This window comes from Colius striatus, chromosome 3 (genome assembly GCF_028858725.1).
Source record: "Colius striatus isolate bColStr4 chromosome 3, bColStr4.1.hap1, whole genome shotgun sequence".
Taxonomy (NCBI): Eukaryota; Metazoa; Chordata; class Aves; order Coliiformes; family Coliidae; genus Colius; species Colius striatus.
This window is the reverse complement of record NC_084761.1, coordinates 53683279-53711168: the sequence shown is the minus strand read 5'-3', so window position 1 is coordinate 53711168 and position 27890 is coordinate 53683279. Positions and strand designations below refer to the sequence as shown.

Below are 27890 nucleotides of genomic sequence, written 5' to 3'. Positions count from 1 at the left end.
TGACCTCTAAAGGTCCCTTCCAATCCCTACCATTCTGTGATTCTGTAATAAGTATTTATATTTTAGAGAGTCTCTATAATTCCAGGTGAATAACTATGGCTTTTCTTAGCCACAGTTGCTCTTCACATGAACAACACACAGATCACCCAAATACAAACAGCCTGAGAGAAATGTACATCCTGGTAATAGAGGTCGAGGCTCATGTTATGTTTGCTTTCAACAGTACTTACCAGAAAACAGGATTCTCCCCTTGCCTTGAATGAACCTATGGCAAGGTCTTGAATTACACAGACCATTTGACTCTATTTTGATGAAAGCACTTAGCAAAGTCTACCACACAATGGCAAACAGTGCTGACGAGAGGAGGGGCATGTCACAGACAGAAGAAAGGTGAACATAGCAGATGTCCTTGTACACTGAAGCAAATTGCAAGATCAGGACCAACAGATAACACTAAAAGCAATGACAATCTTCTCCAAGCTGCATTCTGTATTAAGTGGAAAGAGAAAAACCAGTCTCATCCACATCAGTGGAATCTCAAGTGTCTTGAATATAGCATTTCACACTTTAGTAATTTTATTCAAAGTTACTAAAAAATATGAAATTAATAGTGATTGTTTTGTTTACAGTCATGTATTGCAGTATAATACATAAAGCTAATAACTAATAGAATAACATCATTTACCTTAAGAGGCCAAATTCACCTCTTCTCAAGCTTAATTAGGTTTAATGACTGGAACAGAACAATACTATTTACACACTATTGTTTAGCAGCAACTTTCTGGAACATGTTGCACCTGACTATACTTTCATGTAAAGTCTGATCCTAAAGCCATTGAAGCAAAAAGACATCTTTAAATCTCTGACACATCCTAATTCTGCCCTTTACACATAGTCTAACCACAGATATTAACAGTTACAATATGAAAACAGAATGGACATGCACAATCACTGCACTTGGTCCCCAAGATGTTTAGTTTATTAAATATTTCTCCTCCACAACTGTCAGTCATGCTAGCTGAAGGGCTGGAGAATGTTGACACCCTTATTTGTTCCTATAAAAATGGAGGACTGTAAAACACTGAATATTTTATTGCTGAATGATGCTGAATCTAAAAAGGCAGTGTTTCTTGATCTTTTATTTGACTATTTGACTATTGACTATTTGACTATTCATTTAAAGGAAACAGAGGCTTTTGAGGAGAACAGTTCAGATCAGGAGCCTGATTTAGGTCCTCCATTCCATGTGCTGTACCAGTCTTCTCATTCTATTGCATATATAAGTAACTTAGAGAAAGATCAGCCTACTAAATTTATGAACTAATGCAGATACCTAAAGCTGGATGTATGTACAAGTTCAAGTGTCTATGATGATAAACCTTAATTTCCTTGAGAAACTGTGTTGGTAATCCATATGGCAGTGTGAAATTCTGAGTTAATAAGAAGTAAACCTTGGAAAGAGTATGTGGTGGTCATTTGAGGAAGAAAAGTTATGTGGGCTTGTGCAGGAAAATGGAATGTAGTAGAAGATCTAGTTCATCACTGAATTCAGAATATAAATGTTCTCCACATCTTTCTCTTCTTTTAAGTCTTTATCCCTAAAATGACACTGCAACCACACTGAGGATTGAAATAACGCTGTTAGCATCCTAGTTCTTGCTTTCTATTCGGTCCTTTTGAATATAACGAAAAACTTTGCTGTGAGGGTGAAGCTGTCCGGAGAGGTTGTGGAGTCTCCTTCTTTGGAGGTTTTCAAACCTGTCTGGATGTGTTCCTGCGTGACCTGATCTAGGGGAACCTGCTTCAGCAGGGGATTCAACTGGATGATCTTTAGAGGTCCCTTCCAACCCTGACCATTCTGTGATTCTGTGATGCACGCTCCCATAGGCTTTATTATTACTACTGCTGTGGCCAGGGATAGCTGAGATTATACACAGTAACCTTTTTCAAATTCTGTAGAACTATTATTAGAATTGACCTATGCTTCCAGATCATTTCCATTCTTGGATCTTACTTTGAATAGTTGCTCTTTCCAAAGCTCAAAAAATAAAAAAGCATACTTTCAATTAAAAACTTCTGAATTCAGTAAAACAGTCCTAAAACTACTTTTTAAAAATTGAAGCAAATGTTAATATTAACAGCACACTGATATTAATATTACGGCCTAATGACCTTTTTAGTCACTACATACTAGCATTCAGCTACCAACCTGCATCTGTACTGACAGGTTTTTCCTTGCTACCATACAGCATCAAACAGATTTTTCATAACTACCCATTTTTTCCCATTTACTGTAAATGAATGATATGATTGATAAACAAAACTGAAGTGTTGGTTGAAAAAAAAAAAAGCCAAAACTGCTACATGCTTCAAGACAGCTAGCTAAGTCTGAGACAACCTTATACAACCTATACAGTGATGAAATCAGTCTTTGCACATGATATATTACTCCCCTAACTTTTATAGATCAGAACTGTCAGTAACAGTGCAAAGCTGCAAATTTCCCAGGCATCTTCAAGTTTGTTTTAAAGACTATTTTTGACCAGACTCCAGGGCATTTGGAAATGCTTGCTGTACTAGTACATCACTTTAGTGCCACAAATGAACAGTAGGCCAAACATATCATCCATGTACAGACCCTTAATAAGAGATGCTACAATCATACCCCTCTCTCCACGCTAAGAAAGCTACTGATTCACCCTCAAATAACTTCTCATTGGATAGGTAATTTCGTGACCTCTTTTCTACTCACATCATTTATGCACTATCTAATCTTCCTAACTTGTGATTTCATCCATCTTGTCAGCAAATTTAAAATGAGCACTTCTGTACATTAACATAGCATGATAAATCCTGCCCCTTCACCCTAGCACCTACAGATTCAGCCTAATTGGCCAGATACCTCTACCCTAGGCATGTATAGCTTAACTAGAATAGAACTTAGCTAATGTTTCATCTGCAAGCCAAGTCCAGAAGCCACAGAATTTCAGTATAATTTAAATATTGATGAAGAAGCCTCTGTTAAATGCTTGACAAATGAAAGTTCAGTTACAGAAGCGATGAAGCCAGGAATCAAGTCTAATTCTTCCTTCCCTCGTGGTGTTAGTTGGTGAAGTGTCATCAGTTCATCATGTCTAAAAGCTCGATCACCATAGTAACTGCAGTTAGAAACCGAAGCAAAAAATCACTCTCCTTGTTTCAAAAAGAACATATAACACCAAGCTGCTAACCTGCCTGTGCTTTCCAGAAGATGTATCTTCAGAGTTTGTCCTTGCTTAGCCATGTGAGAAGTCATGCCAATATTTCAGTGAAGGACAACTCGGAGAAAAGTTATTTAAAAATGACTTTGTGGTTTAATATAATTGGTGAGTTTCACACAAGATATTAAATCAAGAAGTATAATGGTGATACAGCATGTATAACAAGCCCATGCTGTCAAACTTTCACTGATGTATCTACAAAATAAGACTCAATTCTACAGATCAGAGCATGTCTCAGAGATACACTCATATATCAGCATGGGGGAAGGAGGGAACGTCCTTGGACAGAGATCTTTTTTCCATCAAATTGTGAAGATTAATACAAAGTCAGAGTTTTGTCATTTAAAGGTCAATACGGAATGAAACTCTTTATGTCTTCTGATCCAAAAATGACTATGCCATGCTACTCGACAAATTTCACTGCAGCTGTTTCAGGATGATCCTGAGGCAAAGCAGTTCATTAGGTGTCACTCTTAGCTTTGCACACCCTAAGTTAAATGGTGGGGATGTCTCCACCTGGCAGCTGGTTTCATGACATACTGTCTCACTGCACTGGACCTCCAAGCCTGCAGACAGTGAAGTTTCCAGCTGTCTTTGTGTCATAATTAAAGGCTGATCATGCTCTGTGACTGACTTAACTTCATACACATACAGCTAGTATTTTAACGTGTAGATGTATGTCCTCCAAAACAACTAATTAATTTTTAGGTCAGCTCTCCAGCTGGTCTCATCCTGGCTTTGTTTTTTGTATCGCCATTAGTAATGAGACAGTCTGAAACTACCATCTTGTCAATGATTTCCCTTGTCTTTTCTCATTTTATATTGTAAACCATCCTCCCCGTGTAAAAGAGAGATTTTGATAGTCTGCTCTCATTCTGCAGATGTCTGTTTTCCCAACAGATTTTTTGGCTTTGTAGGATTGTACAATATTCTTTGATGACCTGTACCATCTGTAGCCTTGAGGGAACTCCTGTCCTGACTTCATCTTCACAGGTCACTCTCACTTATACACAAACAACCTCTGACAAGTGAAGCAAGAGAAAGCAAAGCTAGAAAGCTGCTGACAGATCTCATGCCAAAGCCAGCCACCAGCACCATGAAGATTTTTAGTTCTCATACTCAGACTGGTAGAACTTAAGTATTCAAAGTGTGTTCTAAAACTCAGTAAAAATTCATGGGACAATACCTGCTGCAAAAATTATACATTCTTAGCTCTATTTAGCTAAAAATGGTTTACCACATCAGGAAAGATAAGGCAAATTGGACTTGAACTAATTAACCAATTAATGTCAACCTAAGCTTTCCTGACCTATTCAACTGGAACTCTGAATTCAAGTTGAAAACAAATTGCCTTCCTTTCAGTGCTAACTGAGGTTAACAAACTAAGACCTCTTTTTTTACCTTGCCCTCAGCACACACACACTCTAACTATTAAAAGAAAAGGCATTTTTCTTGAAAGACATAATTCTCATAAAAGGAAACCCCACTGCAGTTGAGAAGAACATGTATGTATGTGTGTGTATATATATGTGTGTATATAGAAAATTTTTCTATGTGAAACTTCAGAAAGGTGATAAAATAGCCTTTTTAATTTAGCTATTTCTCCATCCAAGGAAACAAATGGGAACAAAACAAGAAAAATATGTTTTTTTAAATATACATTTTTGCTCTTATGATCATGAGATTCTTGATCACGTGATCATTAGGTTTTCCCTGCAGGTCAAGGGAGGTGATCCTTCCCCTCTACTCAGCACTGGAGAGGCCACAGCTGGAGTCTGACACCTAGTTGTGGCCTCCACAGTACAAAAGAGACATGGAGCTTAGGGTCACTAAGATGATTAAGGTACTGGAGCAACTCTCATAAGAGGAAAGGCTAAGACAGTTGGCACTGTCCAGCCTGGAGGAGACTCAGAAGGATCTCATCCATATATATAAATACCTGAAAGGAATAAAAATACCGACAATATGCACTTTCTGCAGTTCAGAGGCAATACTACTTTTTAGGCACATATGTGCTTTTGGTTCAGACAGTCTGGTAAAATAGTCTGGATTCAAATTAAACTTTGTGCTCACTTGCAACACTATTAAATGCCTATTTACTTATAGTGTAAAAATAAAATTTCCAGAAAAGCCTAACAAAGTCAAATAAAAATGAGAAGTAAATTTATAATCAATATTTAAACCTCTTTGTAATAAATATTATTTGTGAGAAGTCCTAGATAGATATCAGTATTGTCCAATACAATCTTCTCAAGAAAGCAGCATTCAGACTGTGGACACAGTTTGTCAAAAGTTTGTTCTGGTAGCTGCTTTGCACAACCCAGATTACTCCACTGCCCCACTGATCGCTTTGTCCCAACATGATCCCTTGAATATGCTGGCAGAACTCTCTCTGACAGGCAGAACATAAAACCACATAAGGGAACAAATATGGGTAAGAATAACCCATAAAAAAAAAAAAAACCCAACATGGTTATTTTGAATCCTCTTCATTTCCTCAGCCTAGTTTATTTTATAGCTTGACAATGGCTGGAGAGACACAGCTGAAGAAGCTGTCATAGGATGAGTTTGAGCAGTAAGAGAAAGCAACTGCATAAGCTGCCTATGCTACAAAAAGGAATGCTTGTCAAGCAATAGCTTCAGCACTCTTGCAGCCAACTTTCCAACACAGTCCTCCTTGTGTGTTTCAACATTTTAAATAAACAGGGACCTAAGGAGAGGACTGTTTTGATTTTGTTGCATCCTTCCATATCTGATTAGTAACACCTGCTGTAAAAGTTTGAACTATATATTTCTACAAGGCAGAATATAAAAAGGACATCAAACATATCAGCATCACTACATGGAACTAGTCATTCACTATAAACCTGAGCTATCTTATAATAAGAAACCTAAAAGTATAAATACTGTTGACACTGGATGGCTTGTAAATTTCTTATCTGGGCAAGATCAAGTTTTTGTTATACACTCATGAAACTGGAAGTGATTTTCTGAGCAAGTATACAATGAAACTACTGAAAATATAATTAGGGAACAATTGAAAAAAAACCACAACGCTCGTTGTACCTCTTAGACTATTTTCTACTTGATGAAATGTATTTTATATTGCAAAGGTTTTATTTGCTGCTTTTCCCACATATATCTGCACCTTGCATGAAGTTCTGATTTTTTACCATTACATATGCAAGGCCTAATCAATTAAATCTTTCTGTTGCTCCGCATGGATGCAAAGCAGAAGTCTCTTTCCCATTTCACAACTGACTTAGCACATATGATGTTATGAAAACTGTGACTGAGGAACATTTTTCCACTTCTTGGACTGTAAGTGTATATCCAACCACACTCTCTCGCAACAAAGTACGAGACCCACAAACACATCTTGCTTTTGGGAAGGACCTGGCATGCAGATTGCAAAGAAAACACTGCTCACCAGCCAGGCCTCATCAACACACATCAGCCTCACAGTTTGCACATAGATGAATAATCTAGGACACAGAGACAAAATGTCTGTGTTCTCCCAGAACACAGTAAACAGTAAGAAATGTATGTTAAATATAAGATAAAGTGGAAAAAAACACCCCAAATAACCCAACATCTAATTTCTGTACATGTCATCTCCTTCTTTGAATAAGGAGATGCTGTTCTGAACTGTTTCCAGTTGGGTCTGTTCACAAACTAGTGCTGGCCTTCTCAGCACGTGGGTGACCTGTACTTAAATCGACACAAATGATAATGACTCTTCCTCAGTCAGTACTGATGCCACAGCTTCACAGAGGGCAGCAGCAATGAAAATGATTGTTTGCCATCATTTCCCTTTTGATTTTCTTGATTTTGTCCCAATGACATAAACTTCTAATGTGTAAATCCCTTTAGACATTACCTTCATATCTATTTCTGTACCGTGGATCTGTTGAGCTACTGTTTTGATGATTCCAATGACAATATCCTGGAGCCCTTCCCTTTCCGAATAGTAATGCAGAATGAGTCCCTTCCCCTTCTCTGCATCAGTGCATCGAAAGGAAGGGGCTCGCATACCCGGGTAAATAGTGGCAAGGTGGTCATGCAAAGCATCCAGGTTCTGGAAGAAGAAATTTAAAACATGATTATAAGGCATCCACTTCTTAGTTCTGAAGAAAGTATGTACATTTTCTGTCTAATCTGAACATCTCCTTTCTCCTACTGCTCCTTTCTGTGTGTTTGCCTTCTTATTTGTAGAACTGTCATCACAGCCAGCTTTTCAGGTAGCCTGCCATATTCCTTCCATCTATTGTGGCAATATTTGTATGATAAATGGCATTAAAATTAGCACTATGAAAAATTACTCTAGATATTAAGAATTCATGCTTGACTGCGCCATATCTTGAAACACTCTGCTTCTCAGTCCTGTAACTCATCCCTTCCAATTCCAGTCCCTATAATCTTCTCTTCAGATGTGAATTTAAGTGTCAAATACAAATAAGTATGTCTGAATAAACATGAGTCTTTTTCCCTGTTCTCAATAAAACAGGATAAATCTGACATCATAACAGTCAACCCAAGCTTACAGGGCCTGACATTTTCAAATTTTAAAGTGAAGATTTAAATGATAGAAAGACCAATCTCAAATACATATTTTATTTGAGAAGAATTGAAAAAATCCACAGAATAAACAGAACACATCATAGCTGCGTAATAATGTTTCAGGGAAGGTTATTTGGGAAAAAAGAAGTCTTCTATTTATCCAGCTGATGTTTTCAACACCTTATGTATTTAAATCTTGACCAGACAAATTGCTATCAAAAAAGCTAAATGATAAATGGATTGGCATATCTAACAAGGACATTAAAGAGAACATTGAGATCAAAATCACACTTCGAACACAGCACTAGATCTGACTGATTGTGAAGCAACTATCAAGGCTTCAGTTTGTTATATACTGTTGTATTTAACATAAAAAGAGCAGCTTAGTCTGCTGGATAGTGTTGCAACCTACAAAATTACTTACCTATTTTGTAAAACTCATGCAACTCCTTTATATCTTAAGTCCAGAATATTACTGCATATTTTAAATATTGTTCTCTCATCTCTGCAAGTAACTGCTACCACCAGGCTTTGCATTTTGTTTTCTGCCAGTGCATGGAAAAGTGAGGGGAAAATATTTTAAGTGTGCTGTCTGGGCCATTCTCCACCTTTCACGACCATCTGTCGATCATCAAATTGTGGAAGCATGCTGAACTTGATTTCATGTGAGCTGTGAAATGCTCAAACATCTGCCTCTTCTCCTGGGAGGCCTCCAGAGGAAATGAGACTCTTAGAAATGAATTCCGTAGGATGCACTCAGCCTGGAACTTCATTCTTCTTTTTTTTTTCTAGTTTGTTTCAAATCCATGTTTTTGTTGCTATATCAACACCTCCAATTTAAAACTTTGGGGCAATAATCTGGAAATCAATTCATTCCAGCTGTCAGTGGGCATTCAGTTGTGGAAAGTATAATGCTTGAAGGCAAATTCTGTAAGATCCTTGAAGGGTTCAAGACAAGAGAATTGGAAGAGAAAAAGTGTGTTTGAGAAAAGAGTGACAGAACTGTCTCTGAAGGATCTTCTCATAATCTCCTTAATCAGTTGCAGAACTGCTGTTTCAGTACAGATGTCTCAGAAACAGCTGGGATGTACTGACCTTTTGGAAAAAACTTCTTAAGGAGACACATGGGGAAAGATGATAATCTTACAGTTACACAGTCATCAACACCTGAAGAATTTCAAAAGGAGTTTGTTATGTATGGGAAATGACCAATATCAAGGACAGGACTCTTATAAACATTTAAGTCTGGCACAAGTGTTGCTAACAAATGGCAGTAGCAAGACCTGCAAGACCACTCTGCCACTCTGCTACTCCATTACTTCTGATTTTGTCCAAGCAGTCTCACAAGCGAGCCCATGTGATGTGCCCTTCAGTCTTTACTCTATAGTCATCCAGAGTGGAGGACTTGCCTAGGATGTATTGCAGCTGTTTTCCAGCCTCCAATGTGTCTTTTCTCCCTATACACACAGATTATAGAGTGAGCAAAAGGTTTATTGTACACCGCACACAGTCAAGAAGCAGTAGATGTGCTTACAAATCAAGGAGCTGAAATCATTCCCAGATCCTGACATTTAGACATTGCCACTGTCACTCCCATTCTCATTCTTTATTCTGTTTGATCTATTCTAAATTGATACCGCATCTTCTGGAAGAATAAATGTGTCTTTTTTTCAAGTTGTTCACCTACCATGGCCTAGAAGTGCAGTCAGGTACAGATAATAATCATTTAAGGTCTCTCCCTGAATTCTTAGCTCCTAGGCTGTGCAGATGTATGCCAGAGCTTGTGCTGGGACCAGACAACCAAGTTTTGGAGCTTTGGAGGACAGTGATCAGCTCCCCTGTGAAATACAAAGGGATGTCCAAGCAAGAACAGGTGGTGATACTAAATCAGGCAGATGCTGGCTTGTCTAAAAGCAAAAGTGTTGTGACTGGCACCTGAAATACAAAGACATGCTGTTCACCCCTGTGTGGTACAGAGCATCTGGAAAATTAGTCCCCTGAAATTTATTGCACTGCAATTATGAACAACTAAATATCTAATTGCTGAGAGACATGGTTTAGTTTAGTGATGAGCTTGTTAGGTTTGTGATCAGACTCGATGACCTTAAAGGTCTTTTCCAACTGTAATGACTCTGTGATTCCCTAAAGAAGAGAACTACCCACTACTCCAGTGTTTGACTTTCATTCAGTAGAAAGCTACTGAACAAATCCAAAAGAACGATTTGAGTTTCTTAAGGGGTACCTCTTGTCACAGTGCTTCTCTTTGGCCCAGTGTTTTTCAATATGTTTTGCAATTTTTCCAGGCCTGTGTTTTTCATAGCAAGTATAAATCTTAGATGTAGTTGCGCTATCTTTTTCCTCTTTCATGAAGTTTGAAGTACCTGTGTTTTATCTATGAATAAACTAAATTTTCTCTTACATGTCAAAGGAAACAGAATATAAATATGAGATTTATTTTCAAATGCTTTGAAAAGCTGCAGCCATCAATTATTTCATGTATCCCAGACTCAGTACAGATTTCAAGAAGCACCTTTTGGAACTCTATTATGTATTTTAAGAATCTGAGAAAAGTTCAGCACATTAAGCCCAATCTGCAACTATTTTTGTAACAGGTATATAAATTAGTTTCCTGACTTAATCTGAGTGCTGGAAGATGCAAAAAACAATAAATGACAGATAACATTGACTTTCCATTATAATAAAAAAGCTAAAAACTCTGGCACAGTTACTAATGCATTAGTTCAGTCAAAATTTACAGAAGTATATAATAGTCAATGTCATCTATTGACACTGAAACTCAAACAAAGCAGCTTCAAATACTGCCACGAGAAGAATGTAAATGTAAGCTGTTCACACTTTTACAGATGTTTGGTGTGCACTACTAATGTATCCAGTCTTTTTATCATCACACGTAGTAAGGAATGAAAAGAGAAGTGTACTATATGGAAAGAGACATGAGGGAAGGTGACAGTGAAGGACCAGATCATTCATGTGTACCTGAAGTGGTGAAGCAATGTGAGAGGTACATATTTTTTTTTCCCTCCTTTATTATTGTTCCACCCTAACTGCAGCTTAAGTACATAAGTTATCTTTAACAGTTATGTTTATCTGAAAGCTTGCTTGGAGGGCAGCCTGTGAATAATGCTATGAAATATAAAGGATGGTACATCCAATGGACAACAGTATACAGATTTGTGTGTATATATATATATACATACACATATATACACACACTTGTTTTCTCACTCTTTTTTTAATGGAATTGAAAGATACTATGGGAAAGTTATTACTCTGTCAGGAAACTGAAGAATGTATTAACTGAGAAAGAAAGAGAACAACAATGCCAAAATGGCCAAGCAGAAAAAATCTCTATGGAATACTAATATCAAGGAAGAAAGTTTTCAGTCATGTCTCCACAAATAACTGGGAGATTATACAGTACACTCTATATGTCCAAATCCCAATATAATCTGTTGACTAAACCATACATCTCTGGTATCTGAAATAATTTTGGCATAAAATTCTTACCTGCAAAAACTCTCTGACATTTGAGCCCAAGACGCGTAGAATTGTATCATAACCAGATTCTTGACAAAACACGAAAAACATCTTCCCAAACATCTGAAGAATTTCCCCAGCATTTAGATCTGGTTAAAACAGGAAAATATGACTCAGTCCAAAGAGTGCATTTCATACACTTTTATCACTACTTTAGTCTTGCATTCATAAATAAGACAGTACCTAACTCTATCCAGATCCAGAAGGAATTTTATTAGGATTTACCAACTACCATTATGACTTTGCCACATTTCATACATGTATAGCATTTTAGATTTTGAAATATATAAGAAATCACTACTTGAAAATGAAGGAGCTTAGTTTTTTGTAGTGCTTGTCTCAGGGGAGTTACTGCTGGTTTACAAAAGCATGAAACCACATCAGCTACTCTAATTCAACATTACTACACTTACCGTAGTCTAATGAGTTCTTGGCTAATTACTGATTCAGAACAAATTCATACCACACTTGGGTCTGCAGATAAAATAATGCTGATGGGCATAACTTTATCTTCTAAATTACAGACCAGAGCTGCAATTTAAATGAGATGTGCCCATGCCACAAACATTTCTGTAACTCAGCATGCTTGTTCAGCAAAGGGATTAAGGATTCAGTCACAGGTTGTTCTTGCAGCAGTGGTTGAAACCTGGGTGTACTGGCAAGGAAGTCAGAGTGCTATTCTTACTTCATGACTGCTTGTTAACACTGACTGTGGTCTGTGGATGAGGTATATTACTTCACTTTAAAGTGTACTTAAGCCTTTGAATACTTTGAAGTAACAAAAAAAATCACTTCAGGGATGTAGTGGTTTTACCTGAGCCAGGTTTTTGGTAGTGGGGAGGCTACAGGGGTGGCTTCTTTAAACAAAGAGATGCCAGAAGCTTCCCCTGTAGCTGATGGGGCTAATGCCAGTCAACTCTAAGATGGATCCCACAGATGACCCAGGCCTGGCCAATTAGTGACTGAGGTAACGCCTCTGTCAATAATGTATTTGATAATGGGAGGAAGTTGCTGCACTGCAGCAGCAACAGGGAGTGAGAATGTGAAAACATCTCTGCAGACACCAAGGTCATTGGAGAAGGAGGGGGAGGAAGGTGCTTAGGCCCTGAAAGATAGACTACCCTGTGACTTGTAGTGAGGACCATGGTGAAGCAGCTGTCCTCCTGCAGCCCATGAAGGACTACAGGGGAGCAGAGATCCACTCACAGTCTGTGAAGTACCCCACACCAGAGCAGGTGGACGCCTAAAGGAGACTGTGACTCCATGGGAAACTCCCTGAAACAAGTTCTTGTCAGGACCTGGGAGTCTGTGGGGAGAGAAGAGCCCACGCCAGAGCAGGTTTGCTGTCAGGACTTGTGACCCTGTGAGGCACTCAGGCTGGAGCAGTCAGTCAGTACCTGAACTACTTTTCTCCCAGTGGATAGCCCATGTTGAGGCAGGGTGTGAGGAGCTGCCCCCCTGGGAGGCCCCATGCTGGAGCAGTTCATGAGGAGCTACGCTGGAGAAGTTCCTGAGGGACTGTCTCTTGTGGGAGGGACCCCACAGTGTAGCAGTGGGAAGTGTGAGGATGCCTCCCTCCTGAGAAGAAGCAGCAAAGTCCATCTGTAATGAACTGACCGCAACCCCCATCCCCCATGCCACTGCGGGGGAAGGAAAAAGAGTCCCGGGAAGAGGAAGGGGTCATGGGAGGTGTTTTAAGATTCAGTTTTATTTCTCATCTCCCTGTTCTGATAGTTCACTGATAAATCAAACCTTTTTCTCCCCAAGTTGAGTCTGTTTTGCCCGTGATGCTAATTGCTGATTGATCTCCCTGTTCTTCTCTCGACTCACAAACCTCTCATATTTCTCTCTCCCCTGTCCAGTTTGGGAGGGGGAGTGGTATTACAATTTGGGGGGCATCTGGCACCCAGCCAGGGCTAAGCCACTACATGGAATAAAAGAAATAAAAATATCTTAGATATATAAAAGAAATAAAAACCTCTCTTCTGAGACTTTAAAAAAATTATCTCGATCAGTACCCTGTTTTCACTTCCTCTGTGCTAAATACTGTTTCTTTCTACCACACAGATTGTTTTTATGGGGGGTACTGTATTTTTTTGTGATGAATGGGCAAAGAAGACACCTATACTACTTACTAAGGACCTTGCTTGCAGCTGCAACCAGATCATAGGTTTTGGAATCATCATAAATTATTCTGACCAGAAACTGTCCTTCTTCATCCAGCTGTGCCTCCTTCCTAAAAAGAAAATAAAATATTTCTGTTTGAGGGAGAAGCACTATATCGATAAATCAATTATACATAGTTTGGTACTAGTCTTTTAAATAAAGTATGTTTGTAGGTTCTACCTTTAAAAAGTTAAGATAGAAAACTAGAAATAAATCTGTTTCATATCTCAGAGTCACCACAAGTACTGCAGATTTCTTGTGTTACAGAAATAATAACTAGCTGTGATAAAATAAATACAATTTTTCAGTACAGAGCCTCACAAAGAAGTTGCTGAACTAATAAAAATAGAATATGCATTTTAAAATATGAGATTATCCAATAATCCAGCCTAAGATGGGCTATTTAAATACTTTTTAAGCAATTTTTTTCATTCCTTCTGATTTTGATCACTCTTTATCTCCAAAAGGCATGAGGTTTTTTTACAACCATTTGCACACAGCTCAAAGAGAAATCTAAAATCTAGATGTAGGTAACTGATCAAATACCTTTTTTAGAGAATTCTGCAGATGCCCATGCATGTGCACAGCAGATGGGAAAAAAAAGGATGCTAGGATTTTCTAACACCTTGTTTTTGCATTGCATGTCAGTTCTTCATGAGTAAAGTGTCACGACTGAGCTAAAGCCCAATAAAAATATTAATTTTTTCACTAAAGGCAACAATTCTCAACCCTAGGTTTAAGATAAGAATCATGCATATGTCATGCATACTTACTGCTACTGCTAAGTAAAAAATCGAAATTATTATTTTCTTTTTCAGGATCATTTATTATTCTCTTCAGTCTTAATAGTGAATCAGCACCTTGTCCAAATTGCAGGACAACTCTGTAAGCTTTTGTCCTTTCCTCGGGGAAAACAAGTTGATTACCTTAGGCAATAAACTCTTGTACCTTCCAAGCCTTGCATTTGACACGAGTTATTAGGGAGGGCCCACAAGTGTCTTCCTCCCTGTTTTACCCCATGCACTCAAGACAGGAGCCAGGCCATTTGTACTGCAGTTGTGGCTGAGTGGGAGGGAGACAAGGAGCACCTTCACAGTCAGGTAGACCCCAGGACCCCGAAGGGCCAGCTTCTGCATGTCTTGCCACACATACAGCATGCCAAGGGATGTGGCTGCAACTCTGCCCTGTTGCAAGTCACATTCTGTATTTTCTCCTCATCAGCTGGCACCATCTCCTTCATCTGACAGAGGGGGATGCACAGAGAGCACAGCCTCCTTTCTCAGTATTGCTTTATATTAGCTGTTGATGTTCTGTGGTCTCACCTACAACGACTCTCTATAGAGACAATGGGCTTTATAGAAATACTGGTAAGAGGTGTTTGTAGGTACTCATGCTCTAATTTATGTGCTTGAAATGTATTTTGGTTCAGCAAAACTAATATTATCAGGGCACAGAAAACATCTTTGAAGGTGGAGAGCCACAGCTACTTCATTAAAAGGAAAACATCCCTTTTCATCTAAACACAGCTCTATGCTGCAGAACACTTCAGAAAGACAAAAGAAAGTTAAAGAGGTAGGAAAGCCTGGAAGAGAATGACTCACACTTTCTTATGTCACAGTAAAAAAAAAAAAAAAAATAGTACAGGGAGTGGTTCCTCAGAAAAAAGCATTGGAATTGGAAAAAATACCAAAAATGCAGACAATGAGGGTTTTTTTAATAAAAAACTAAGCACATGTCATGAAAATCAATACATTCTTCAATTCAGGACTGGAATATTTTTTTTTTCCTAACACGCAAATGAAAGAGAACCATGGCTAAAACATTTTATTTACTAGTACCATCGTAGTGAAGGTCTTTTACCAGAGTGAGACAGAAATGCTCAAGATAAGGCTCCTTGAAATAAGTTTCCAGTTTGAGAGTCAATATTTCTAACTGCTAAATTTCTATTTGTCATCGCAGCAATTATAAACCTACAAAAAGTAGACTTTAAATCAACTAGGTAAAATCCTACATCCCCTTTCCCATCAAAATCTTTGTCTTCCATCATCATAAAACGATCAACCATCAATCAAAACAAAAGTCTCTGACTGAAACTTTAATTCTAATTTTCTAGAACTGGCATAATTTATTTTTTAAAATGAAATAATACAAAATTATAATGCCAACACAATTCAAGCATTTAGAGTCATAGTGGAATTACGCAGCCACGCAAACAGAAACATTTTCTGTGTCACTCAAAGGGGAGAGAGGTCTGAGAATTAAGTATTCCCATTCCTCTTCAAACTGATAGATGGCAAATGGTACTGCTGATATGGCCTGATTCCAAACTCATATGGCAGTATTCTATTGACCTAAATAAACTTGCTTATCATTTAACCCTCAATTAGTTATTATACATCTATGACTATTAGTTCACTTATCAATAGAAGTCTGGAACCTGTTTTCTTTTTCTTCCTCATCCTCCTTTAATTTTGCTCATCACATTCTTATTGCTGACCAAAAAATATACTACATTGGCTTCATATTTCAAAAATATATCTACTTTTTATTATTAACTAATAATCTTGTAACTACTACTTGAAATACACATTTTTATACTCATTCTACAAATGGATGTAATGAGCTAAAAAAACACTAAGTAATTTTCCTAAAGTAATATGACAAGGCTATAGGTGAGGTAAGACTAAACAACCTACATAATTCTGGCACAAAAGGAACATTGTTCTCTATTCCATGGCATGAGAAACACGAATAAACTTAATTGGAATGTTTATTTCCACACTCCAAAATATTTTTGTACTCCAAAATAGTACTTCAGCTATTCTCTGAAAACTTCAGATCAGTCTGCAGGGTATCAGGCCTAATCAATTTCTGAAAACAGCTCCCATACCACATATTCCCTCTTCTCCTACATAGGAGGAAACTTGGACTTATTAGAGGGAAATTGCCTTGAAGCATATGAGGTCAGTCAGAGACAAGAAGGTAGAGTTACATTTCCTAAGAGGTGATCTGAAATTAATGTGAGAAAAGAAAACCATCTTGATTCTTTGATTCTCATAATATGTAACTGGAAGTCAGATACAGCTTGGAGGGAAGTTTTCAAAGGGTGAACAAACTTTCCCACATCTCTGATGCACATTGTGCTTTCTTTTAGTCTCTCTGATCTCAGCCAAACCACAAAGGATAACACACACATCTGGAAAAGCAATGAACATCCTCAAAAATACTGCATACTTGCGCAATTCAGTAGACATAATTTTTGTGTGTGAGAATTTTCTCTATTAAAAATTGACCCAGTTCAATCATGCTCGTATCTCTTTCAAAACTTCTTACATTTATTTCCAATTACATTGACTGGACCTTTTCCTGTTTCCTTCTCTGAGGCAAGCCATGCTTCCTTTTTTCTTTTTTTTTATTTGCCTTTGGTTTACTTTGTCAAAGTTTTTCTTCAATGCCTGCAATTTCTTTGAGCCACTACTTTTTAAAATCACCACTGGTTATTTCAATGCCTAATTTAATGTACGTTATTTTAACTACTTTAGTTTTCTCCAGTTTCTCAGCAGTCATCTTCTCTGCATTGAGCAAAAAAGAATTCAAGGAGCAGTCACTTCTGCATTTCTCAGACATAATTTTCTTAGGTGAAATTAACTGCTCTAAGGCTTCACACAGAATTAGCTGTCTTGCTGGGCATTCCAGCAGTACGGGGGAAAAAGGACCCATGCATAGTAATACTCCTTTAAACAGCAACAAAAAGATATTCCACAAAAGCTAATCTCATTTAGGGATTTTTTTTCTATAAAATGTGTCAAGTTAAATAGTTTTTCCTTCAAGGAATTACATTCCTTACTCAAAAGAATGCAGGCAAAAAGCTCTTTGCTTGTCCTACAAATATGACAAATCCCATGACAATGCCTCCTCTAAACCTTCGTCAAAAGAGACACTGCTTTTTTAAGGCCTGTGCTTGCAAATTACTTATTAAAGAAGTTTTTTTTCCTTTTCAGGACAATTCCTTCTCCATCTCTCTTAAGTCCCGATGTGCTGGTACATCCCAGTTGTTTAGCTAGATGGCAAGATGAAATCAAATTCAGTTAGATACTTGTTTTCCTGGGTTATTTTTCTGCTGGATGAATTTCCCTGTCTGGTTCATCACCTGGCACAGAAATTGCTGGGCATACAGAACATGTAGCTAGACAGAGTGGCTGAGGACAGGACAGGAGGTACAATGAAATCTGCTGAAGCCTTTCCCATGCATTTAGTGAGCTGGGTCTGCAGCTTCTGAAGCCTTTCTGCCTCTCTCAATAACCCAGGAGCAGTAAGAACTTCTGAAAGTCTTTCTCTCTAAAATATTTGATTAGCTGTAATACTACATGTGATCTGGAAATGTTGCTATAAGCTTATCCAAAGTAGCCAATGAAAGGCGAAAACATTCCTGTTTTTACAGAGGTACCTGTACTTCAAGCAAGCTTGTGCAGCACCTTTTTCCCCTTCCTAAGTATGTTATGACAGAGAGGCTACTGCTATCACTGATGGGCTTGGACCTGTCCAGTGGCAGGTCCATCTAGAAGCCAGCTGCCTTTACAGCTGCTTCTCAAAGAAGTCTCACAACCCCCTGCTACACCAAAACACCTTGCCAAGCAAACCCAGCACAGGTGATATAAAGAAGCAGCATTCTCAGCTTTGCAAAGTGGCAGTGGCTGGTTGTCCATCAATGGGTAATTCCTCCAGGGTGAGGCAGCTGTTTTTAACTCTATAATTTATAGGCACCACAAACCAAAGTAAGCCTGCCTATGTGGAACAACAAGGTATGGCTACAAACCTAAGTATGTGAACTTTACAAATCAGAAGGCTGCAACTTTTCTCTTCTGAATAGCTTCTCTCTCCTGGCTGACAAATGGTTCATAAGCTGGTTCATAGAATCATAGGATGGTAGGGGTTGGAAGGGACCTTTAGAGATCATCTAGTCCAATCCTCCTGCAGAAGCAGGTTCACATAGATCAGGTCACATAGGAACATGTCCAAGCGGGTCTTGAAGACCCTGAACTGCAATATAACACAGCATCCTTAGATGCAAAGAATTTACATTTGACCAACCATATATCATACAAAACTTCATAACCCATGGCTTTATGAAAATCTGTGGCATTTCCCTTGAAATGTTTTGCTGCAGTCTTGATTCCTAGTTGTTTAACAGATAAAATTATGGGAGTAAATTAGCATAGCTCTAATGTTTTCTGCAGACCACAGTGTTTGATCACAAAGGCATTAACAGAAACAACATGTTGATGGCTTTCTTAAGGGTTTGAGTGGAAAAGAGCCAAAAGCAACAAGCTCTGGCAAATTCCCAAGCCCTGGTTAATTCTTTAGTGAAGTAGTAGCACTACAGTAGCAAAATGTTAACTTTTACATGGCCTTTCTTTCAAAATAAGTTGTAAGTCAGATAAAACACAATTTACAATTAATGTCCCATTTACATTTCTAGAGACAAAAGAAGGGTGTGCATTGCTCCCCAGTAAGTTTAGGTTCAAAACTTAAAATGTCAGGATATTAATGCTCTTGCCCAAAATCACTCTTGTCAGCACATGGGATGTGATACTTCACGGTTCAAAACTTGTATCCTATGTTATGCCTGTCCTAACTGCTATGGTCTGGCAGCCCTTTTTATTTACTCTAGACTAATTTGGAATGATTACACAGAGCTATAAGAATTGTGGGAAGCAAAGATTCCAGCCCAGACTTTTCTAAAATGCTTTTGTTTTCCTCCAGAATGTTTATATTATCCAGGTTAATGTGAGGAAGTTTACTTGGGAAAAAAAAACCCAAACCTTAACTATTGCAGCATGGAAAATAACACAGCTATATAGAGGCCATTTTTCACGTACAGGTTTGACTTTGAAATCAATGGAAAAATTCCTCTTGAGTAGATCAAAGCAGGACCAAGTCTTAAAGCAGCCTTTACTCCATCAGTCACGCTATCACCCCCCAAACTGCTGTTGGTCTAGCAGCACAGAATAACGTTACAGGTGATATTACATGTGTACAATGGGCCCTTTGAAAATCTTTCCCATTGTGAAACTAGTTTAGTATTTAAAAACACACTATGAATGTTCAAAGGTAATGTTAATAATTCACAGAGATGGACGAAACGTTAAATGTGGGCAAACATTCCGACAAAAACTATTCTTAAAATCAGAACAGATCTTGCAATGCCCATTTTTAAAAAACAGGTTGCACACATTTTTATTTCACATAGAGGACATATTTTCTCTGGTTTTGATCTAGTAAGGATTTATTATGCCATCTTTAAATATTTTACAGATAACACAGTTGGACGAGATGCCACATGAGGTTGATCTTATACAGCCCATTGTGCACAAAGTGGATTTTAATGTAGTTTTGCAATCAGACTGTTAGCATTTAAAGGGAATTTGAATAAATCACAATCAAGAATGTTGATGCTGTCAGAACTTTTTTACACCTGTGAAGTAGCACTTGCAATCCTGTCTCAATAGTCATAATGCTGGAATTAAAAAAAAAAAAAACCTTACAGAAAAAGAACCACTCACATTACAGAATTTTGCATACAGTACATGCTGAGAAAATGTAAGGGATACAAAAAAAACCCCAGGTACAAGGCTGGATGGAAAAATTATTTTACATCCTGAAGCTGCACAGGCTTCTCGGTGATATAAAATCGTTATTAATGTGAAGTTGTTGGCGTTACTTTAACAGATCATCCAGCATCCCAAAAGCACAACTGGATCTATTCCTATCAAAACTCCAGAACAAAGTGCAATCAGACTCCCTGGGAGTGTCACCTTGGACATAACACAACAGCAGCTAGTTCCAGGACCATCTCTAGGACTTCTTCCATGATAGGTATTGTTTCTGTTGGGACTTTTGCCACCATTGTGCTTAACTACTCTTGGAGTACCAAGGATGGAAAAAGTGCTCATTAAATGGAAGAGACCAGTCAAAACAATCTTAATGACAAAATAACACTACTGCACTTAGAAATCCAGCCTGGTTCTGATCTCACTGATAAGAGCACGTCAAGCTTAATCCCATTCCAAGAGTAACACTATTAAATGGAATTACATGTGTCAGATCCAGAGATGGTGTCAGTAAAACCAGAATCATCATCTTTGCATCTCTTTTACATTAAAATGGCAAACTCACTGCTCACTGTTAGTTCACAGACGTTTGTGTTTTCAAAATGCTTCTCATCCTTTTTTTTAATGTATTTCAAAAAGATGTTTGCAAAAAATTATTAAAAATATTGAAACACTCTTCTCCTTCCTTCCAAAAAAAGAAAATAGATTTGTGCATGTCGTGGATAGTCCAGAGATATTTTAAAACACACAGCTGGGAAAAACATAAATTATATTAAGTTACAAGATTAAATAAAAATGGGAATCTGTCCAGGAAAATGATGTTCTGGGCAAAGTAAATAGGTGTATTTATAGACTTTAGCGTTCTGAGCTATTTCCCAGTTTTACAGGCTGGATCTGAGAGTGTTTAATGTAGGTTTTCAAAATAAAATAATCCTAGAAGATACAGTTAGCAAAGGTACAAAGTTTTTTGCTACTACTCCAAGTACTATTTTTAAAAAAACATATAAAGCTAGTATTATTTTGCTTCCTTATTTACATAAGTGGACTAAAAGGAACAGTATTTACAAAATATTCTTTCAAGCTTTTAATTTATAAAAGCGAGTGATATAACACCTGGTATCCTGATAGGTCTAAACACACTTCCCAGTCACGGGAAAACTGCAAAGTACCTGAAGGATATTGCAAGAATGCTCACACTACGTTTCACAACATGCTGCTATTTCCTTTTAGCCAAGTCTTTCCCAGACAAATTACAGAATTTGGCATCAACACAGTTTAAACTCCTGACCTCCAAGCAAGTCCTTTCGCCGTGAGAAGCAGGAAGTGCAGCATCCTGACCCTACAAATCTTGTGAATATTAACCTCCAGACCCATGAAGAATCATCTATTCGGCATCAATTTTAAGAAAACTTTAAAAACACTGCTTAGAATTTTTGAATAGTAAGAAGTAAGGGCTTAGAAACATTAACCACAATATATGTTCCAACTTAGAGTCACTTTCATTAATGTTAAGAGGTATATGGATTAAAAAATATTCTATGGTCCTTTCACTACTAATGGCTTTCCAAAGTCTCTAACATCTATTTATAAGTAATCTCTATTTTTTTCAAAATTTTGGGGAGACTGATTGAGCTCCGTTATCAGCACTCTGTATACCAACATAGTGCTAAGGAGGCAGCAAAAAATTAATTTTCATGTTTTTTTCACAGACCATTGCAATTAATTATAACTGAATTCTACATGACCCAAAGTAAGTATGGACTTCTAAAACTCCAGTTAATAGTCTATTTTTTTCACCAGTGTTCGTGGTGAAAAGAGAATTAAGACAATTAATACAATATGTCTGCAACACTTTTGAGCACAAAAAAAATGAATAACTTTAGATAAACTGTAAAGCAAGCATTCTTTATAATAAATTAGTTGTGAGCTGGGAAAATGACATACCAATGAAGTTCTCAGCAGTTCAACAAAGCTGGAGAGATGATTCACATGAGATTGATTACCACTACTACACCCAAAGACATTATTAAGATTAAAAAAAATAAAGTTCTAGACATATCCAAACGTACTCTTAGATGTTTTAAATAAGTTTGACACCAAATCAGCCCTTGTTGAAAAATACCAAAAATAACTGAAAGGCTTTTTACTTGCTTCAACTACATATAATAACTAACGGAAATGCCACACCTCACATTTTTTACTAATCTTCAATTCTTATCTCCTGCTTAATTTGCACTTTAATGCCCAGGCCACATTGTGGTTATGAAGACAATATGCACAGACACATAAAATCACATAAATATTTATATGCTTATGTATCTACATACACAAATGCAGTTTCTTCAAAAACCTTATATTCTAAGCTCATGGTTATCCATCTTCTCTCCTAACAGAAGTGATGCTGTTAATCAACACTGTGTCTACAGTGGTATAGGCTATGGTATTGTCCTACATGCTCTTTAAAGCGTTGCCCTATATATACAAACTGTTCAGCTGAAACCTTAGAAAACATTACATTTTCCAGAATGACTATGAAGCAATAAAACAACTTTCTCATAAAGAGCCATAGGCTTTGATGAGCATTTTTTGTTGTTTGGTGCAAGCAGGAAAGATGGACTCAGGTGACCAGTTTGAGACACGTGGACCTGTTCTTTCAATGTATTTAGCACTATTTACATTCTCATGGACTTTACTGTGGTACCATGCTACCAACACTCAACCTACAAGTTATCTGAATTCCAACACCTCTTCCAACTTACAAGTTGCAACACTCTTGCAACTTTCATAGTCTTTCATTACAGCTTCTGGGCATACTTTTCTAAGTTTCTGACAAAACAAACTGTACTAGAGAATGAATTATTATTACATCCAAATATCATGCTGAGCATCATTAATAGGTAAAACTCTTGGTTTTTACAGGATTTGTCAACAAATGTAGATTGTGGTTTACCATACTAATAAGCAGAAAAAAACCATCTTTGACAAGGTGACATTCTCAACTTGGTATATGGACACAATAAGTCAAGCTAATGCCTTTGTTCTGCAGCTACAAAATGTTTTTTATTATTTGCTATGTGAGAAATTCCCAGGAAACAACATCCAATTTAGAAAAACCCATCTGTGCTGTGTAAAAAAATGTACTGCATATTCTTAAATACACAGTTGAGTAGACATTCTATTATATTATTTGATTTTATGTCATTCACTATTTTGGAATATGAATGCAAAAAAAAAAAAAAAAACCCAGGCTATAATATACTGTTAATGAGTTCATAAGTATGTAGATTCTACTGAAAGTTAGTCAAGGACATTTTAAAATGCATAAATGAGTAAAAGCACTTAATTCTCCTAACTTATCTAGCTAACCTGCAACAACACTGACATATTTAACTGCTAGAAATGCCTTTGGAAATTTACCCAATAAACGTGTATTCTTAAATCATCTACATTTTACTGCAAAAGCTACACTGAGTAACTGAAGTCTGACGTAAGTCAACCTTTACCAATATGATGCAGAAGTTTCTGTGTCTGTTTAGTTTTAAAAAGGCAAGTCCACAAATTGTACAGAGTTTTTTATTATTTCAGTTGAACTCAATTTGAATCTGAGGAGAGAAGCTTTCCACTTACATTGCACCAAGGTAATTTTTCAATCCCTAGTGTTTCACCATCCTAAACATAAAAAACAGTTACAGAAAACAAATTCTAAAAAGCCAACTAGCCTGGAGCCTTAGTAGGTGATAACCTGTGAGGTCTAGGGGAGAACACCAGAATTTTCCTTCCCCATAGGACATGCAATTGACTTTTCCTATCCAATAGGCTCCACAGACCTGAGTCTTGGCATTGAAGAGCACCTGTGGAGAGCATATGCCAGCCTATTCCAAAAAAGGAGGATAAAAAAGTGCAAAGGCAGGATGATGCCTTAATTCTACATTAGGCATTGAGCACCAGGAAAAGATAACTTTTTGTTTTCTGCATCCCACGCTTAGGTACAGCCAGCAAAAAATACATGGCTCTTGGGACACAAAATGTCTATTTTGCTACTGTGCAGGTTTCAGCACTGGTATGGTTTTCTAGAATTAATTTATTCTGCAGTTTTGTGATGATGCCTCTTAATGCATTTCTTAATATGATATTTGATTTCTCATACCTTTTCATGGCAATATATCTGAAAATGTCACAGATGGAACATCTAACCTGGCATAAATTCAAACTTAGCAGCCCCTGGGAAAACCCTGCATTCATTTAATCAAACACAGAGGGATACTGTTGGGAAACACAGGATAAATGACTATGTACATATTTGCTGCTGACAATATTGCTCTAGCTCCCACGTATTGTCCTGGAGCTGTTTCAAGAAGACATCTCTGTTAATGCTTGCAACATGGTTAAACCTTCAGAGCTGCTGAATAGAGAACTTCACATGCATTGGCTGTTCAGCTCAGCCAGATGTCACACCTGTTGCAGAAGAGCTCAGATTTTATCATTATAGCAGCCCCTTTTAAAAATACATAATCACACATCTGTTTAAATATGCCCACCACAAAAACATACCAGAGAGGACTGAACTTCATAAGCTTTGGGTTTTTTTTTTTTGCTTTGGTTTGTTTTTCTTCTTTTAATGTGCATAATGTCTCTGTTTGGTTTCAGACAGGTACATAGACAGTAATTCCATGCACAATACTTATTCACACACTACAGCTGTACAGATTTGGCCCTGATTAGACACACAACTGCACATACGTGAGAACAGTCAGGCCTGACAACTTTTAGTTTATGTTAGCTAGAGTTTATGTTGGCTGTAGAGAAACTGAAGATACTTAATGCCAAAGGAATCTTGTGAACCATCTTTTTGAGCCAGTGTAATTGTAACCACACAACTTGAATTAGCTCTCTGGATGTAACAGTAGGATTTGAAAGAGGTTTTCTCTTGAGCAGGGAAGGAAAAAGTCAAAAGTGTCTTTTCAGCAAAAATGTAGTTAACAGCTCTAACAAACAGTTTATTTACTACTAATAATGTAGAGGTTTGTAATGCTGGTCAAAGAAGCACGTCTCCATGTATTCCAGGTCCTAAGTCTCCCTTTCAAGGGCTGAAGGAGCGAACTACAGTGGGAACTGTATATGCAGCTTACAACTGCTGGTAAACAAAATACATTCTTTTGTTGAATTATCTTCACATTTCATAGAGTCATAGAATCATAGAATGGTAGGGGTTGGAAGGGACCTTTAGAGATCATCCAGTCCAACCCCCTTGCAGAAGCAAGTCCATCTAGATTCAGGGACGCGTCTAAGCAAATATTGAAGACCTCCAAGGAAGGAGACTCCACACCCTCCCTGGGCAGCCTGTTCCAGGGCTCCTTCACCCTCACAGTGAAATAGTTTTTTCTTACATTTAAATGAAACTTTCTGTGTTCCAGCTTCGTCCCATTACCCCTTGTCCTGTTGCTAGATACTGCTACTGCAGAATTCAGAAAGTGCAGGAGGACCTTCCCAAGTGGCTCTCACTCCCCCTCTCTCATCCAGCTTCACTAAATGCCTTTACATGTTTCTAGTTTCATCATGAAAAAACTGTCCATAAGCCCAAGTTCTCAGTTCTATGACTGGCAGCCAGAGAAGAAATGAATTTTCAGACTTTGTGGTTGAGAACATGAACACAGGCTCCATACATGAAGATCATCTTTCATTGTTCATATGCCAGGTTTCTTCATCTTATTTTGAATTCAACCTATCTGGGATCAATGTTGGTTCAGAAACAGATGGCTTTGAATTGTTTTGGGTTTTGAGCATTTTAGTTCTAGTTCTTTAGCAAAACAAGGATGTATTTCAATTGAGCAAATGAAAGTGACATTCAGTAATTCGGAGTATATACTATAATTTTTCCATCAAATTTTTTATTAATGCCTCACTTTAAAGGGTTTCCTACTGTGTAAAAGGAAAGTCTGCTGTTTAGTTATGACCTGTTTTAAAAGTGGATGAAAAAAAAAAGACAAAGTCTAACTTCCCTAGAATTCCACTCTGGGGCTTTTAAAAGCAAAATCAGTATGTATCTGTCTCAGATAGATCATGGTTTCACTGAAAACTGAAGCAGTAAAAATGGAGACTTGAAATCGTCATTCTGACTAAGTTAATACTAAGCAATGGCAACAAAAACACTGTTCTTACAAAAGCATCAAATTCAACTATTTGGTCTCCCAAATTGTATATTTGAGATCTTCATTCCACTCTACTTTTGACTGAAGAAGCTACAGAAGAGTTTTCATGCTTCAAATGGAACATATCCTTTCAATTCCGTATTTAACTTTTTTGAATGTGCTTTTTTGAAGAATGACCCGTCTTCATTACTTCAGTTTATTCAATTCTCTGTTTTCCTTTCACTTCTATTAGTACTAAGTATTCACCCGCTGGCATTTGGGAATCACTCAACAATCACAACCCACCATTCAGCAATGCTGATTCACAGCTTCTGCAGTGGCTTCAGGGAGAACAAAATAGCAGTATGTGATCAGCAAAACATGGGGGAAAAAAACCAAAAAGACAAAGCTTAGATGTCAATTTTTGTACTAAACTACCCGGGGGCCTTTCTACTTCACAGAAATGCTTAAGTTGTTGCAAATTCAACCATACTAACAGTGCAATGACCCTCTACTTTTTTTAAACAGTCAAAGACTGTTGATTTCAGCAGTTACTCCTCCAATTCAATCATCAGTGATCTAACCGATTCAACCCAGCATGGCACAACACTGGTCAATATCTCCCATTGTTTCTTCCTAAATGATTAATAGTTTCTAACAAAGCCTTTGCAAGAAGTCTGTGTTTGCTTACATAATGTAAAACATCTAGCCTCTTCCAAGTGCACTACAGGAACTTAAAGTACCTAAACCAACAAGAATTCAGTTGCCATCAGTCGATCCTGTACCATTCCCTTGACCAGCATCATTGTAATCTGTTCCAGTGACATATATAGGGGTTTGTTTGCTGGTTTGTAAACTCTGGGATATACTTTCTAAGGCAAAGACTGTGGAAAAAATATCCTGTTGAAAAACTCCTTTGCATAGAGCTATGGCAGCTGTTGCATACCACAGAATCGCAGAATCTTAAGGGTTGGAAGGAACCTTGAAAGATCATCTAGTCGAACCCCTCTGCCACAGCAGGATCAGATCACCTAGAGTATATCACACAGGCACTCATCCAGGTGCATTTTGAGTGTCTCCAGAGAGGGAGACTCAACAACTCATCTGGGCAGCCTGTTCCAGTGCTCTGTCACCCTCATAGGGAAGAAATTTTTCCTTTTGTTTCTTTGGAACCTCTTATGCTCCAGCTTGTACCCACTGCCCCTTGTCCTGTCATTGGACATTTGCAACCTGATCTAGGTGAACGTGCTTTTGCAGAGGGGTTGGACTAGATGATCTCTAAAGGTCCCTTCCAACCCCTACCATTCTATGATTCTATGATCACTGAGAAGAGCCTGGCTCCGTCTTCCTGACACCCACCCTTTACATATTTCTAAACATTAATGAGGTCACCCCTCAGTCTCCTCTTCTCCAAGCTAAAGAGCCCCAGCTCCCTCAGCCTTTCATCATAAAAGAGATGCTCCACTCCCTTCATGATCTTGGTGGCCCTGCACCGAACTCTCTCCAGTAGCTCCCTGTCCTCCTTGAACTGAGGGGCCCAGCAATGGACACAGATGTGGTCTCACAAGGGCAGAGTACAGGCGGAGGAGAATTTCTCTCTTATCTGC

General features: G+C 37.8%; 1 protein-coding gene across 1 annotated transcript in view; it reads right to left on the bottom strand.

Annotated features, from left to right (window-relative positions):
• The window catches only part of GUCY1B1 (guanylate cyclase 1 soluble subunit beta 1), a 47362-nt gene that overhangs the window by 14681 nt on the left and 4791 nt on the right, over nt 1–27890 (bottom strand). Inside the window, exons 3-5 of the mRNA XM_061993508.1 lie at nt 13514–13614; nt 11349–11467; nt 7141–7338 (exon numbers count right to left, since the gene is read on the bottom strand). Coding sequence (XP_061849492.1) covers nt 7141–7338; nt 11349–11467; nt 13514–13614 — 418 coding nt within the window. The remainder of the gene's footprint in view (nt 1–7140; nt 7339–11348; nt 11468–13513; nt 13615–27890) is intronic.